Source organism: Lentinula edodes, assembly GCF_021015755.1.
Source record: "Lentinula edodes strain Le(Bin) 0899 ss11 chromosome Unknown C8R40scaffold_4, whole genome shotgun sequence".
Classification (NCBI taxonomy): domain Eukaryota; kingdom Fungi; phylum Basidiomycota; class Agaricomycetes; order Agaricales; family Omphalotaceae; genus Lentinula; species Lentinula edodes.
Window position 1 is genome coordinate 334,213 of NW_025764310.1, and position 15,742 is coordinate 349,954.

The 15,742-nt window shown below is 41.6% G+C and overlaps 7 protein-coding genes across 7 annotated transcripts; 4 read left to right on the top strand and 3 right to left on the bottom strand.

Moving 5' to 3' along the window:
• The first annotated feature begins 766 nt into the window (after positions 1 to 766).
• On the top strand, positions 767 to 3,169 carry C8R40DRAFT_1234520 (uncharacterized protein). The gene is made up of 15 exons (XM_046233365.1): positions 767 to 1,012; positions 1,063 to 1,091; positions 1,142 to 1,415; positions 1,469 to 1,540; positions 1,606 to 1,697; positions 1,753 to 1,890; positions 1,940 to 1,990; positions 2,038 to 2,120; positions 2,174 to 2,205; positions 2,256 to 2,350; positions 2,401 to 2,559; positions 2,611 to 2,629; positions 2,678 to 2,813; positions 2,871 to 2,928; positions 2,984 to 3,169. Exons 1-15 carry the CDS (start codon positions 772 to 774, stop codon positions 3,095 to 3,097), a joined length of 1,593 nt encoding a protein of 530 aa, XP_046090338.1. The 5' UTR covers positions 767 to 771; the 3' UTR covers positions 3,098 to 3,169.
• Positions 3,170 to 3,424: 255 nt separating this feature from the next.
• On the bottom strand, positions 3,425 to 5,446 carry C8R40DRAFT_1085689 (S-adenosyl-L-methionine-dependent methyltransferase). The gene is made up of 12 exons (XM_046227325.1): positions 5,178 to 5,446; positions 4,950 to 5,130; positions 4,667 to 4,902; positions 4,596 to 4,610; positions 4,476 to 4,536; positions 4,288 to 4,427; positions 4,126 to 4,224; positions 4,050 to 4,071; positions 3,927 to 4,001; positions 3,822 to 3,877; positions 3,641 to 3,762; positions 3,425 to 3,591 (listed from the first exon to the last, which is right to left on the bottom strand). The coding sequence occupies exons 1-12, from the start codon at positions 5,412 to 5,414 to the stop codon at positions 3,516 to 3,518; spliced, it is 1,320 nt and encodes a 439-aa protein (XP_046090339.1). The 5' UTR covers positions 5,415 to 5,446; the 3' UTR covers positions 3,425 to 3,515.
• A 966-nt stretch (positions 5,447 to 6,412) lies between these two features.
• Positions 6,413 to 7,763, top strand: C8R40DRAFT_1166493 (Alpha/Beta hydrolase protein; the record flags this gene model as incomplete). The annotated part of the gene is made up of 7 exons (XM_046230858.1): positions 6,413 to 6,563; positions 6,621 to 6,757; positions 6,811 to 6,942; positions 6,992 to 7,125; positions 7,179 to 7,466; positions 7,518 to 7,683; positions 7,740 to 7,763. The coding sequence occupies 7 exons, from the start codon at positions 6,413 to 6,415 to the stop codon at positions 7,761 to 7,763; spliced, it is 1,032 nt and encodes a 343-aa protein (XP_046090340.1).
• A 1,025-nt stretch (positions 7,764 to 8,788) lies between these two features.
• Positions 8,789 to 10,310, bottom strand: C8R40DRAFT_1066357 (uncharacterized protein; the record flags this gene model as incomplete). Its single annotated transcript, XM_046225769.1, has 8 exons — positions 8,789 to 8,872; positions 8,939 to 9,026; positions 9,080 to 9,186; positions 9,280 to 9,372; positions 9,447 to 9,617; positions 9,726 to 9,743; positions 9,791 to 9,849; positions 9,920 to 10,310. The coding sequence occupies 8 exons, from the start codon at positions 10,308 to 10,310 to the stop codon at positions 8,789 to 8,791; spliced, it is 1,011 nt and encodes a 336-aa protein (XP_046090341.1).
• Positions 10,311 to 10,934: 624 nt separating this feature from the next.
• On the bottom strand, positions 10,935 to 12,500 carry C8R40DRAFT_1066358 (uncharacterized protein; the record flags this gene model as incomplete). The annotated part of the gene is made up of 4 exons (XM_046225770.1): positions 10,935 to 11,222; positions 11,316 to 12,174; positions 12,228 to 12,358; positions 12,420 to 12,500. 4 exons carry the CDS (start codon positions 12,498 to 12,500, stop codon positions 10,935 to 10,937), a joined length of 1,359 nt encoding a protein of 452 aa, XP_046090342.1.
• A 528-nt stretch (positions 12,501 to 13,028) lies between these two features.
• C8R40DRAFT_1209141 (uncharacterized protein) lies at positions 13,029 to 14,195 on the top strand (the record flags this gene model as incomplete). The annotated part of the gene is made up of 3 exons (XM_046233180.1): positions 13,029 to 13,335; positions 13,389 to 13,552; positions 13,614 to 14,195. Coding segments are annotated over exons 1-3 (1,005 nt in total), but the record flags the coding sequence as incomplete, so codon positions are not given.
• Positions 14,196 to 14,858: 663 nt separating this feature from the next.
• Positions 14,859 to 15,590, top strand: C8R40DRAFT_1036622 (ankyrin repeat-containing domain protein; the record flags this gene model as incomplete). The annotated part of the gene is made up of 1 exon (XM_046223596.1): positions 14,859 to 15,590. The coding sequence occupies one exon, from the start codon at positions 14,859 to 14,861 to the stop codon at positions 15,588 to 15,590; it is 732 nt and encodes a 243-aa protein (XP_046090344.1).
• Positions 15,591 to 15,742: the final 152 nt, after the last annotated feature.

Consider the following 15,742-nt stretch of genomic DNA (forward strand, 5'->3'; position numbering starts at 1 on the left):
TTCATCGGTTCCAGATTGATTCATCATGACTCCTCTTATTGATTTACAATGATTTGAACATTTTTGAACATGAACACTATCAATCTGTACGTCACTGGGATAGCTATATACGAGACTGGATAAGACTGGAATGTGGGGATAAAACACCAAGATTGGCTGAAATTTGAATGTCTGTCCTGCTCATGTTCAAGATAAGTCAAATTCAATCCCACAGGTCATGTTCAGCATGCGTGAGTTGGTGATCCGGTCCTCACCATATCTATATCATTCATCAGCAGATGAGTAGGATGGGAACGAAGATTCTAAATGAATGGATAGGTAAAATGTTGTGGCAATTGATGTATTATCTGTGTTAAAACAGTAGCAACCATGTAATTGGCAAACCATTAACTCGAACTTCAGTAGAGGACATATTACAAGGCTGAATTTATCAAAACCCATTTTGATGTAAATGAGACTATGTGTATGCTGAACCACGCTTCACCACGCCCACATTTTTGATATTCACGCATGCGTGATCATCATTGAAGGGAGGCACGCTGAGTTGTGTAGACCATCTGGTGGGAGTTGATAAATTACTGATGTTACAAATGAAATTGTGAACTTCTGATTGCCCGTTTCACGCCCGGGTGCTCGTTGTTACATACTGACAGAAATGTTTTAGGTAGCAAAATGAGATAATACTATACCCATTAAGGTAGATAGCATCCATCTTACATAAAACTGAAAGCAGTACTTGCACGTACTTCCTTGATTCCTCATACTACAGCCATGTATACCAAGCAGTTCATTCCACCACCTTCTACTTTAGCTGTAGAACTGCAATTTGACTTCCATATAAGTCATAACTCTGACTATCCCGTTATTATACACCCTCTCGGTGATGGAACTCTCAAGACTTACACATATTCGGATATTGTACCTGCTATACACCGCTGTGCCTCCTTCTTCCTGTCTTCCATCTCTGTGGATCAAGGAACTAGACCTATTGTGGCATTCTCAACAACATCAGGTGTGATTAATTTTTTGAGAGTTGTATAGGGTGCTGACAATCTCCTCCAGATGCCTTGACTTATTCTGTGGTTCTTCTGGTGAGAACACTGGTTCAATTTTTCGAAGCCAATCTGACTCGTGAGTGTAGGGGGTTTTAAGAGCAGGCATGACGGCGTTCCCTATATCACCACGTTTTTCTCCAGATATCATAGCACATCTCATTAGTGTTGTCAAACCAAGTCATATCCTTGTCAATACGGAGAGATTGCCATTGATAGATCAAATCATAGCACTCTCAAAATATAGGCCTGAAGTCCTTCAGATGCCAGAATACAGCACAATATTTTCTGAAGAGTCTTATTCCATACCTGAAACACATAGTCGCCCTATGGACACTACTGCCTTGATTATTCATTCATCCGGTATTTATGGTGTTTCCAATAAAAATGCCCTGGTTAATAACAGATGCTATCAGGTTCAACTTCTCTATATCCCAAAACCATTGAATGGTCATCAGATTTTTACTTGACTAATGCCCAGACAGTTGGCAAGTTGTTCCATTAAATCTCTCCTGTTGTCAATGATTTTAAACCAGTGACACCTACACAATAGATTTTGCACCAATGCATCTTGCTGGAAAATTGGTTGGTCTTCAATCTCTAGAGCCTTTTCACTCCTTAGGGTTATGTTTCCTAAACTGGTTGGCAAGTAATATCTTCAAAACAAATATACATGAAATATCTCAAGTTGTTATCAAAGGCGCATGCTGGTTTTGTCATGGCTCTACTTGATCCGGGAGATAGTGCATCACTCATTCCTGCAGGTCCTGACATCATTTTCAACAATCTTAAGCAGACCTCTCCTTCTGTCATTTATGCCAGTGCTTATCTTTTGGAGGTAATCATAATATTTATGGTAGAATCAGTATGTGACATCAATACATTAGGTATGGTCTGAAGACCCAAACAAGAGGGACTTTCTAAAATCTACAGTGGTGGTAAGTGTTGTTTGCCTCAAATAAACCATCTTATGGGTAAGCTCCAGATAACTGCTGGAAGAGTGTTGAACAAATCCTGTGCCAAGAAATTGTTGGATAGCAATGTTCAGCTTACTTCAGGATACGGATCGTAAGTTTGAGGTTGGATTGATATTTGCAATCTTATCTTACCTTTGACCATAGTACAGAGAGCGGAAGTATTAGCATTATCAGCTGTGGGTATTTTTATTTACCTAAAAATGATGTCTCATTGCATATTTTACAGCCTTAGGAGCACAGGACTGGGACTATTTTTGTCCTTGTCTGCCAGAGGTGAAATTTGTTCAGCGCAATGATGGATTGTACTCAATGACCGTAGTGGTGAGCTTCATTGATTTTGAATTTCAAAATTGAATGAGATCTGGCTTTAGTCTACTCCAAGTCGTAAGTTGCCTGTGTGTAATACAACGTACAATGGGATACCTGGATATGACCTGGGAGATCTGTTTCGGGAACATGCAGTAAAGAAAGGCTATTTCTCAGTTGTGGGCCGGTCAGGGGATCAAATTATGCTGAGCACTGGTGAAATGGTTTACTTCCTTTTATTGTTTAGGCAAGATACACACTTATACTATGTGCAGGTAGATCCAACTGTGATAGGTGAAATTATTTGGACTTGACTGATCAACAACATTCATCATTGTCTAGAAAGCATGCTATGTCAAATGCCTCAAGTAGACAATGCCATGATGATTGGAAATGGTCGCCCATCAGTGGGCATTATCATACAGGTTGCTCATGGTCTTGATATTGAACAAAAAAAAATCATTTGGGACCACATATGGTAATTCATGAATCTTACCAGATAAATTCAATTGCCACTGACTTGCTTCAAATTCAGGCAGATGATTAAAGCAGCATATCAAGGAAATACAACTCTCACAAAGCTCTCTACAGAGGTCAGCAAATCACTCTTCATGACAATGTCTATTCATCTGTAGCCTGATTAAGCAGATGATCATTTTTACAAACTGGCAGAAACCGATCCCACAGGCAACAAAAGGAATGCCTATGCGTGTTTTAGCATTGGAGCAATTTGAAACTGAGATCCATAGTTTATACAAATGACTCTTCAGGCTGAACTGATGGCCTGAAAACAGATGAGGCTGAACATGGGAGTATTATGACATGAACTTAGCTTGTTTTTTTGATATACATAAATGGTATGTCATGTATTGCTCATAAGATAATCTGAAATTTGTCAGGTGGACATGAGTGCACCTGAATGGTGTTGTGAATAATATCACTACTGTCCCACTTGTTTCTGTCTTTGGTACCAAGTAATCCATATTGCTGAAGTATGGGATCATTGGTATACACAATCTTAACATCTAGCCTGTACCCTTGCTTGCAACTGGCTAGGTTTCACAGATTCAAAAGCACAGACAAATCAGCATTACTTTGTACTTGCTTACTACAGATTGAGTCATAAGTGCAACTTCAGTGGTCAGAATATGAATACAACTTTTACAATTAATGGAATAAATTATGCAGGACCAAACTCCAGCACTGTGGTCTCTCCAAGGTCCCTTATTTGTTCAAGTTTCAACCCAGCATTTTGGCTTGCAATCATAGAATCAGTTTTGCAACAGAACTATGAAACACTCCTACCTTAGATTTTTAACCTCTTCAAGAGTTCTTTCTTTTGAGTTGTACATAAACAACATAGTGAGGTCTTGATAGTGAAGGCGCATACTGCCATTTCCAAAATCAGGCAGCATGGGCCATGGAGCCTGACAATGCCGGGGTCAGTTACTTATTGTAAATGAATGCAAAACTTTCAGTCTCTCACTTGATCCAATGAGTGATGGGGTGATTGGTTTTGGAATGAATGCATAGTATAATCATCTATATACATATCAGCTTTATCTTGGCCATGTTTAGTTGCTTTACTCACGTATTAAAATCCTGCTCTGAGGACCCATGACGTTTTTGATTGATGCCAGAATTGTCAACACATCCTTGTCAGGCCCTATACAAGTGTTATTCGAGCATATTGGAAAAGACAGTCTTTACTTACAGTTGTGAATAATATTGCGTAGCTGAAATTGTACTGTGAGCAAACACTATAAAATAAAAAGGTGAGTTTAACCTACATAATACATATCCACTGATTTCGGAAGGCTGTCTTTGAAAAAGTCACCTGGTTGAAAGTGAAGATGACTTTGCAATTCTTGTGCCAGACACCCGGCTGCCTATCCGAACAACAAAATACTAATTCATTTGACTTGTGTGCTAATAAAGAAAAATTAACATACCTGCTTTGCTGCCTCCAAAGTCTCATGGAGATCAAAAAGAGTGACATGGATTTGGGGAAATTTTTGTAAGAGTGACCATACAAAGCTTCCATTTCCACATCCAACATCACACACTGTGGAGATTTTCTCCCAAGGATAACCTGTTCTCCAAAGTCAGCTTTACATTTCACTCATTCAAAAAAAAATACCTTCAATGATGGACAATGTCCCCATGACACTATTCATACTTGGCATGCTGCTACTCATAACCTAAAGAATGTCAGTGTAATGAGTTTCCAATGACTACTTAATGACTCTTTTTCTCTTACTGCACGCCTATCACCCTTTTTGCAGGAGATATTTAATGATGAGACAGGGGAGTGCGGAAAAAGAAACTCACATTGACTTTCATCCAGTCATACACTGTTCCGTGGAATCCTGTGTCTTTGACTGCATGTGTAAATACAGTGTGAGTTGAATCATTGCATTGGCTGTATTCGTTATCACTGAGGTATTTTTGAAAGTTCCCTGCTGATTCTTGACCCTCCTTGGTCAGTAGATCAATATAGCTTGTGTGTGAACTGTGCGAATGGAGCACAAGTGAAAGGCGTGTATTTGCATACACATCATGGGAGACTGAATAACAATTAATAGATGATATCATTAAAAAATAGAAAATGTACCTTCCTGGAAACAGTGACGGGCTGCGAGGGTGCGCATGAGAATTCTCAACTTTGATGGTTCGATGCCGGATTCATGAGCAAGAGATTCAAGATTCATGCCACCAGTAGTGTTATCAAGGAGGTCAGCAATTTTGTTTTGGGCAGCTACACGGAGGCAAGACCAGTAATAGTCTTGTGCACGCTGTAAGTAGTGAGAATCTCTTCTTCTTTGTAATTAACTATACATACATTGACAATTGTGTGTAACGGTGGAGCTAGTGTAGCACATAGCTGATCACAAGCCCCTTCTAGATTCCTGATGGCCTTTTTCAATCGAAGGGACATTTTGTGTTCATCGAGAGGATGGGTGTTTGTTTCATAAACGCTTGGGACTCCATCTCCATATTTCCCATATTCATCTAGAGCTTCTGTAGCTGACTTTCTGATCAGTTCGAGAAGCACCTGAACTTCAATGTTACCAGTCATTTCAATTTGCAGAAAAAGTGGGCGGGGAGAAGGAAAGCTAATGGATTTGATGAGTTGTACTGGCCACATAAATAGATGTACAAGGAGGCAGTGCAGATGAAATTTCAATGCGACAAAATGTGAAAATAATTGTATCCGTAATGCGCCAAGGACATGCTGTATGAATAAGACATTGGTCATGGGTTACATTGGAAGGAACTGTGCCTGACACTATAAAATATAACTAAACATATGTAATTGTTGGGAGTTCTCGGACTGAGTCGGACAAGTAATCAAAACTAGATGTGATGGTCCAACAACTGGAAGATGAGACCCAGAGGAGTGGAACATCATGCAGCATTGCATTTATTGATATCTAAACTGTATTTCGGCTAAAAGCCTCAGAGAAGATAATAACTTCAATAGATTGTACTGACCAGCAGTCTGCAAATTCGGCTAGCTGCCAATCTGTAAAACCTGTAAGAAATGATACTGGCTGGAGAGTGCTCTCCAACAAGAGCACTAAGAACAAGATTTACAGCCTCCTCTGGGGGCTTTGGCTACTGAGAAGTACTCTGAGCTGCTTTTGGTCATTTAGTTGAAAATACAGCTTTTGCAGAAGCCTGTGCTTTGGCTGCTGCCCAGGCAAAGCCCTTGCTGTTGCAGCCACAGGCTTCACAGAATCAGATTACAGATTGATTAGTGGAAAACATAGGGATGAGTGGGAGTGCAAAAGGGGGAAGTGGTTGCATGTAATTGACATACAGTCGTATTTTGGATCTCTGTTCTCGAAGTGGTATATTGATCATGACAATGGTAACATATCAACTGTCCACATTTTTATTCCATTGATTGCATCTGTCAAACTCATCCCTGGCTTGATGCAAGTATCCGAATCTGATATCATCTGTCAATTCCTTGTCAATACAGGTACAAATAACCAACCACTGAAAAGTTATTATGAGTAAGTCTGGAGGGTTTTCCCTCTTAGCACCGGTTACTCCTTACTCGTCACCAAGATGCCATCCATTGAAATCTCATCGCCTACAGGAAAGATTAAATTTCACTACACTATCAGTACCCCTTCCTGCGCTGATGCAGACAAAATTGATCCCGAAATCCCCGTGCTTTTATTCTTCCATGCGCTGGCATTTCACACAGTTTTTCATTGTAAGTATTTATTTTCGAGATATATAGCCTTAAATTAACTTGTTCATGAATCTCTAGCTCAATTCTCAGACCCTCTTCTGAGAAAATTTAATTTGGTCACTTTTGATCTCAGATGGCATGGGGACACGGAATGTGATGGAGTCCCAGAAAAATATGGCCAAGAAGAAGCGGCTGAGGACATTATAGCACTCATAGTAAATATGTCTCTGAACTTCAAACCCTGAAACTCCTAAAATTACCCTGTTAGACAACTCTCCGACTTCCACCTTGCCATTTTGTGGCCCTTGACTTAGGCACCATGATTGCACTTCAAATAGCAGTTATATTGCCTCACCAAGTTTTATCGTTATTCATTATGTCTCATGTTTGCTTGGAGGAAGTAGGTCAAATATTTTTCTTTGTAATCACCTGCTTAAATGATTGCATAGCTACCAGAAGTGCAAGAGGGAAGAACAGAACTTTATGAACTGTATACTTCTGGTTTGCCTGGTGCTCACATTGATGTGGGGTTTGGCTATACACAGTATACATTCAGCAACAACATGTCAAATTTAGCTCAAGCGTAATGTTGCCTATTAGGTTGATTTTATCATTAGCTGACTTTGGAACTCATAGCTTATGTGATTCGACTATGCCCATCGACTCCCGAAATTGGTCATCAGAACATTTACAAGAATACCGTTTGACATCATATGACATTTTCTGTAATCGCAAATCCCAGCCCAGAACAGCACTCTCACGGATTTCATGCCCAGTCAAGCTTGTGCATGGGGGAAACAGTGTGGTTTATGAACCAAGCTATACAATACAGTTGATGAACTCTCTCCAGGAGGCAGGAGTGGATGTGACTATGGAGATAGTTGCCAATGCTCCTCACTATCTATGCCTTGATTATGCAAATGAGTACATACCAATTTGATTCCAGGATATACAATTTATTAATGGATTCAACAGTGTTAATATCATGATTTATGAGTTAGTCACACATTCCATGACAAAAGAAAGCATTCCGCCTACTCCAACGAATGTCATATCACCTTGGGATGCCATTCTGCGGGAGTATGGATGGAAGCCGGATAGAGTCAATGAATTGGATGATGATGACTTAACTGTTTCATTTGTATGTGACACCGTATATCTCTCATTGAATCACTCACAAACTACCGAACTTGAAAGCCAACCTGGGTTGACAATAAATAATCATTATTAAAGCTCTGCTGCATCAAACAAACCAGTAAGTTAGCTTAGGTATTGTGAAGATTCCGAAGAGTATCTAGCCCTGCAACTGGATTGAATCACTGTGTAGCCAGAGCTATCTTCCCCTAAATTCTAGCCTTAGTTCATTTAGTTTGTATCAAGTTCTGGAATCATCTTCTGCCACATCACTCTTCTAGTAACGTAAACACTTCAACCATAACATTGATCCAACACGATCATTCAGTCAAAATTTAACAAAGCTGATTTATCACAATAATGTAATCCTCCTACACCCTAGACAAAATTTAGTCACAGAGGGGACAGCCCGAATGGCCTCCAATCCACTTGGGTGACAGATCCTGTTAGCACTCCTCCATACCTGTACTATGTTAGGTCGAGACCGTTTTTTGACCTAGACATCATCTAGGATGCAACGCCCCGGACATATGATTTGTAATATTAGCTTGGTGTGGAATTATCAATTTGATTGTGATTACAATTCTTTTGCCTCTTGCAACTTGAACTGCTCATTGTTCACAAAGTTAAACACAACCTCAGGCTGGTGTTATTGTCAGTATGGTCAGGTATGTGTTCATTCAAATTCCACGAATGACTAATGGAATGAGTTTGTAATTCCAAGATCCTTGCACTTGTTCTTACTGTTTTGCCGTCTTGCCCTTTATATGGGTTTTTGAGAAGTACCACCTACACCAATGATACCTAGGTGCCGAGGGGTGGAAAGTTGATGTGTCAAAATTGCATGGAATCATCTGCAAAACATGTATTTTTGGCTAATATCTGAGAGCACTCTCCAGTCAGTACCCTTGCTCTGGTGAACACAGGTTTTGTAGATGATAGCAGGATGGTTTTCTACACAAAACCTGATTTCGTTCTCATTAAAATGTTATGTGTGAGATACTTGATTCGAATTGGATTTCCTCAAAGCCCATATTCTTAGTTCTTCAAACTATTGATCGGAGACCCTATCGAGTAGCCCATTCATTCCCAAGTGAGAGAGCTGAACCGAATTAGAGTTTGTTTCGAGTAGCAACACCCTTGTGCAAGATTGAAAGTACAAGCTCAGCCAAAGAATCGGGCTGCTGCTGTACCACCTACACCAAACATCCGGTCAAAAACAAAAAATAGCTTAAGATTTGGTCAAAAGTCAAGTCACTGACCAAATGACCAGCATTCTCAACATACGATATTGATCGAGGAAATCTCCCAGCTTCTTTATCTGCAAGTAGCTCCTGGAGCTCAGGTGTACTGCAAATGTGAAACTCAAAACCTTGGATTTATTGATCTGATCACCAACTTACGCAACATTATTTTCTGTTCCCCAGATCAAATAGACTGGCATCTTCCTAGTAGCAGCTGAATAGGCTTCGAGAGCATCTACAACAAGCTCATCACTTCTGTATGTGGCCTTCAATAAATCACAAGTTGTAAGTTGTAAGTTGTAACAGAAGTCGTTTGAGAATTATTCGAACGAAGCATCATATGAGTAATAAATACATACTGCTTCTTGCTCCTTGGTCAATGCTGTTGTAACCCCTTTGAACTGAAATGGTTGTTTGTATTTTGCAGCACGGTGTTCCCGAAGTCCATATTTCTTTCAGGATGGAAAAATTTAATCGAAAAGATATTTTGTCAAACTGAGAGTACTGGAAAGCGCATGATACATACGATGTAAAGATCCAGCACTCGAGGTTCCCATCTACCATACAACGGGTCTGCTTGTAAATACATCTTCGCAGTTTTGCGTGATGGCCATACATCGTGCCTTAGCCATGTCCAAGCATTGAGCATCTGTGAGACCATATCCGTCTCCGGGTTTCCCTTGAGGGAGATCCCAGGCTCAATGGCAATTACAGATGTGAATGTGAAGGTTGGTAGAAAGTCGTGAATCAAAAATCTATGTACGCAAAAATGAATCCGTCCGAGTCATCATAGAAGGAAGCTTACAATGCCGGGGCACCAACACTATGTCAGATACCAACGAGCCTTCTCTTGGTGAAATCAACACCTACTGCGTTTGCTCCTTCGGTCAAGAATGTATGTACAGCGCGTTCGTATTCACTGGGAGACCCTAGAAACATCAAACCAAATGAATCATTACTATTGAGAGCATGGGTGCATGGAAGGAACGTAGTACATACATCTATCTTCATAGGTCGTCTTCAACACCTGCTCATTAACAATAGCAGATTCACCGTGATTTGGGCTCTCTATCGAGAAAACATCCTCAATCCAGATACCAGAACGGTCAATGTCATGACTTGAAGGAGCTGGCGTCGAGTTCGATGACCGTGACACCCTGCGCAGGCTATAATCAAAGAGGTGCTCGATAAAAACTTCCCAAGTTTCTTTATGCATCCCTGTTGCGTGGAGTAAAATCAAAGTATAGCCTGACCCGGTATCGCGCTCCGTGTCTTGATCATATTGAACAGCAATGTCGGTTTGAGTCCGGTATCGGGTGGCGAGGACTTGAAGAGGGTATGCTGGGCGATTGTCAACGCGGTAGAGGGTTTTGAGGATGGTGGGGTTCATGATGTATGAATAAAACGGGATTTTGGAGCGGCTACAAGACATATGTAGGTCCCAAGTATGTCGTTGCACGGAATTATCTAGAAACGGTGATTTCGGGGATGGGGAGCGATGGGGAGCGCTGGTGAGCGCTGGTAATGGTACTGCAGCTAAACCGAGGCTATACTAACTATATACAAAGACATATCTTCATGTCACTACAAAAAGAAATACGCAAGTCATAGAATATGCATGTAGGGAAAAGCAAGTACTAAGTACTAAGTAGGTAAGGTATCAAAGCAACTATTCTAAACAAAGATCGAGTAACAAGTAACAGACAAGTAAAGCAAATAAGTGCTATGCACGGACATGTAAGTAACCGAGAAGAGCAAAATTGAGAAGCAAGGAATGAATAAATAATGGAACGGAATCATGAAGCATATTACGAGGATAAAAGTATATCGGCGGACTAAGAAAGTTAGGAGGACTATAAACGAGCAGACTATGTAGCGGAACTAATTGATGTAAAATAGAAGATAAAGGCGATTTGAGCAAACAAGCGGGAAGAGGTATATTTAAAAGTGGAGAGGGGGGAGTATCATGAGAAGGGATGCCACGGAAGGACCCACAAGTTGAAACGGGTAGCATTCAATCATCCCATCCAATCGTCAATTCACCTTCGTCTTTGATCTCAAACACCGGCGGTGGCTTGGGCGTTAGAGGGAGTGGCGGAGGGACGTGTGGCGGGGTGCGCAATAGTGCCGACTGACCGGAATCGGAATTGCGATCGGAATGAGGTGAAGGAGGTGGGGCGAGGAAAGTGGCAGCGGGCGACGTTGATGAGTAGGTTGCGGGAAGCGTTCCTATAGGAGTGGCGGAGCCTAGTAGATGATGTGGTGGCGGCGGCGTGATGATACTGAGTGGACGAGGGGTTTGCTGATAATGTGGAATAATCAGCGTTGAGCATCGGAAGAAGAAAAGTGTAGAACAAAATAGAACAAAAGAGAATTAAAGAACGAACGAATTTACCTCTGAAGACGAGAACCCAGTTCCATTCTGTACAGTGGTGCTATCCTCCTCCCTGGATCGTACGCGTACAAGATTAGCAGAGCTCCCTGACGCAGCAGAACCATATCCGGAACCAACAGGACTAGAAAAAGACCCTCCCCTGGTTCTAACTTTCGGTCGACCACGTCTACTCATTCCCAGCCCCAACCCCGCACTAGGCGCTCCAAAAACGATGTCAGACGAAGAAGGAGGAGGCTGGACCAGCCGGACACCTAATCCTTCGATTGTTCCGGTACCTCCGTTGAGTGTGATGTCGCCAGAGTTGGAGTTGGAATGGGAATGGTGAGAATCTGGGAATGACTCGTGTGATGTAGATTTCTGTATGGATGTCGTTGAAGGGGACATGACCAACGTTGAACGAAATCTCGGAAGAAGTTGTGGTGTTTTATTATTATTCATGTCACTTGCAGCAGCTGCCTCGGCTTCACCATTGCCTGTATCTGGACCTTTCTTCCCATCTCTCTTCCTCGATACACTTCGCTCCAAAGAAGTCCTCCCATCCGCCGCGGACTGAATCTGTACCTGCACTTCACTAGACTGAGGCTCAAGCGGAGCAGGAGTAGACATAGTATGGACCAACGAGGGGTTATAACTAACACCCACAGCTCCATATCCATAGCCATGAGCAAGGTAACTTTGTCCGTAACGAACAACCGAACGTCGACGGGTCTCTGAATGATCTTCTCTGGACATAGACCGAGAAGAAGACGCTCTTCTGTTACTGCTTCCGCTGCGATTTGGTCCATAGCGCTGAGGAGAATATCGATATGGTCGATTGAGGACGTTGAAAGGCGCGTACGCGGATGTGTTGATCATGTTTCTGCAAATGTCAAGAATGAATAAACGCCCTTCAATATATCTGATATCACGCACCCTCCTTTGGCCCGAACAATTGTCCCTAGCCTCGCATTTCTTTCCTCGATTTCCTGGCCTACCGCGTTTGGTACATTTAGCTGGGATTCCGCGGGTGGTGGAATTAGACGCGACTCTTCATCAGGGATAACCTATGAAAGATGATATTATCAACCACGGAAGTCTTGAAATAATCAAAAAATTAAAATTTACTTGCTCATCGGAACCTTCTCTCTGTCTCCGTCTTGTCCGCCCGCGAACACAGCAGGCAAATAACAGCTGAATCGCTGCCATAAATCAGTTGTACTCGTACACTTTGCCGAATATTCTCGAACGCGTGCAAAGAGATTGATAACTGATACTTTTACCAGAGACAATATTTGTTCAAGGTGGCTGACAAATTGGTATGCGTAGCTTGGAGGCCCGCCGTGACCTTCAGTTTTTCCAGGTATTCTGAAGCTGTAAAGATATCGATGGTAGGTTGTGGCACGTAAACAACGAGGGTGTTTAGCGCCCATCTGAGAAAAAACTTCACACGTCATCGAGCGCTAAATAAAATTTAAGGCAACCGGATTCCATTGGGCACTGGGTAGTCACAAGTTCAAGGTCGAGTATTAGTTTTTCAGAGCTTCGGGGGAAAGAATTAGAAAAGAAAAATTTTGGTACGCATGACACTAGAGGAGTGGCAGGGCAAATGGACGACCTTGGAGACCTTCTTCCAATCAGAAAACTGACGTATAACATTCCACGCACATGGCCCACGGATGAATTTTATAGTTGGTATAGATATAAGCCCCACTTGACGTGGTCAAGAAACTTGCAGTCTATCCCCACCACCAAGTGCAAACTAACATCGATAAACTGCTTAATATGTCTCGAGATGGTCAAAAGTCTACTGCTTCAACTCCTCCTCCTACTATAGACATTGCTCCTGTATCCAACTCAAACTCCAGACCTGGCCTTGGTCCAACAGTCCGATCTCCTTCCAACCCTCACATCGTACAAAATGACCAAAATGCACCCAGCTCTATCTCCGAGAACAATTTGAACAGGAGAGTTAAGGATGGCAGTGCTCCACTGCCATCTCTGCTTGGTATCTCACAGGCTCATCCTCATACTCAGTATTCAGGTAAAAGATATTTAATATCTCTTCTAAAAAGTCTTTTGTTTATATCCTAACAGGAGGAAGGTCTTTCAATTATGAAGAGAAATATGCACCTGATCCTCTTGGTGAGGAGCTGAATGAAAATGCCCGGGTCTTCAAGGTTTATCTGGATGAGACAGAAAGCTTTGATGATGATATGCTGAGAGGCTTTAGAGAGACAATTGATTCATTGCTGGTATTTGTAAGTATTGCAGCAATTTTAATTTAAAAGAATATCATTCACTCTGGGCCCCTTGAATTAGGCAGCACTTTTTTCTGCAGTGGTCACATCCTTCATCATTGCAACCATAGCTTCTCTTCAACCAGATTATTCACAAATCTCTGCAGTTCTTCTGATGGAGCAGGTTCAACTCCTTAGGGCTGCTGGAAATTCTACTGCAATCAATGCTATTCCCCATTCTTCAATTGATCTGCAGAATGCGTCAGTGGATGCTAACACCCTTTGGGTTAATGGTTTATTCCTCACAAGCCTATCACTGGCCCTGGTGACTGCACTTCTGTCAGTCCTTGTAAAACAATGGCTCCAAGCCTACACCTCCATATTAGCAGGAAATGCAAAACAAAGAGCAATGATCCGCCAATTCAGATATCATGGTCTAGTAAAATGGAAAGTCCCAGAAATCATTGGAGTCCTTCCTATTATCCTACACATGTCTCTTGCCCTATTTCTAATAGGCTTGACATTGTACATCTCAGTCCTCCACAGCTCACTTTGCTGGATCTTGGTGACCATCACAAGTCTTGCATTCATGTTTTACTTTGGGAGTATCTTCATTCCTCAATTCAGGCTTGAGTGCCCATATAGGATACCATTGCTTTTTGCACCCATAAAACATGGAATCCATGCATTCAAAGCTTTGACATGGATACTTGGATGGGTTGTAGCAAAGACTTTAGGAAACATAGATGCTTTCAAACAAAGATATGGATATACACCATTATTATCATTATCACAAACTGCAAATCTGAGGGATCATGAACTGTGGCACTTGAAGAATGGAGCACAGGGAATTTTGGGAGACATCTTTGTGTGGCTTATTTCATCAGAGTCAAATCAATCTATACAACACATTGTTGCTCAACCCATTTATAGAGTATTGAAGCAAGATCCTGCATGGAGGTACCCCACTTTTATATACTATCAAAAGTTGGAGAAATATGCAACCCAAGTCACCAAAGCTCTATGGGGTGCATGGTCAAAATCAGAGGAACCTGATCATATCATTCACAGCCTACAACAATGGCCAACATTAGCTTTTGACATGACAAAACTGATAACAAATGACCACTCACTTGCTAACTGGGCAAATCCCATTGTCAAGGGCACAAAATCCTTCTGGGATAATGTTGTCTCTCATAATGAAGTTGATACCATTGTGAAATTCTTCAAATACCCACAAGACATTGGTTTTCAAGAAGCATTAGGGATTGACAATGAGTGGAAAAATATATCACTGGTGTCTGCAATATGTCAGAATCATTATGAAATGACACAAATTTTGACAGAAAATGGTGCAAATATTCATGCCCCAGTATGGTATTTTGGGAGTGCACTCCAGGCAGCAGCATATAATAGCAGTCTAGAGATTGTCAAGTTTCTTGTGAAGAATGGTGCAAATGTTAATACACAGGGAGGTGAATATGGAAACCCACTCCAGGCAGCAGCATATAGAGAACACCTCAGTATCCTCAGATATCTTTTGGAAAATGGTGCAGATGTCAATGCACAAGGAGGGAGATATGGAAATGCATTATATGCAGCTGTTTACATGAGAAATTTGGGTTTAACACAATGTCTCCTGGAGAATGGTGCCAACATCAATGCAGAAGGTGGAAAATTTGGAAATGCACTTGAGGTAGCAGCATTCCAGGGAAGTTTAGATATAGTCAAGCTCCTAGTGGAGAAAGGTGCAGATGTCAATGGCCAGGGAGGTAAATATGGGAATGCACTTCAGACAGCAGCATATGGGGGGAATCTTGAAATAGTTGAGTTTCTTGTGGAACAAGATGCAGATGTCAATGCATGGGGAGGGGAATATGGGAATGCCCTGCAAGCTGCAGCATATTGGGGAAGACTAGATATTGTGAAATATTTAGTTGAGCATGGCGCTGATGTTAAAGCACAAGGAAAATTTAGGACTGCATTGAAAGCAGCAGAAGCTGGGAAGGAGACAGATGCTGTTGTGTATTTGAGAGCACACCCTGCTAATGCATCATAGATAAATGGCAGTGTTAGGATCGATGCACATTTTCACTGTGGAGGAGAGTCAGGTACTAGTAGAGATGTTGGAACAAATCGGTGAGAAGCAACAAGAAATGATGGAAATATCATGATCTCCCTAGTACGGCAAGTAGCACAATGTAGTAGTAA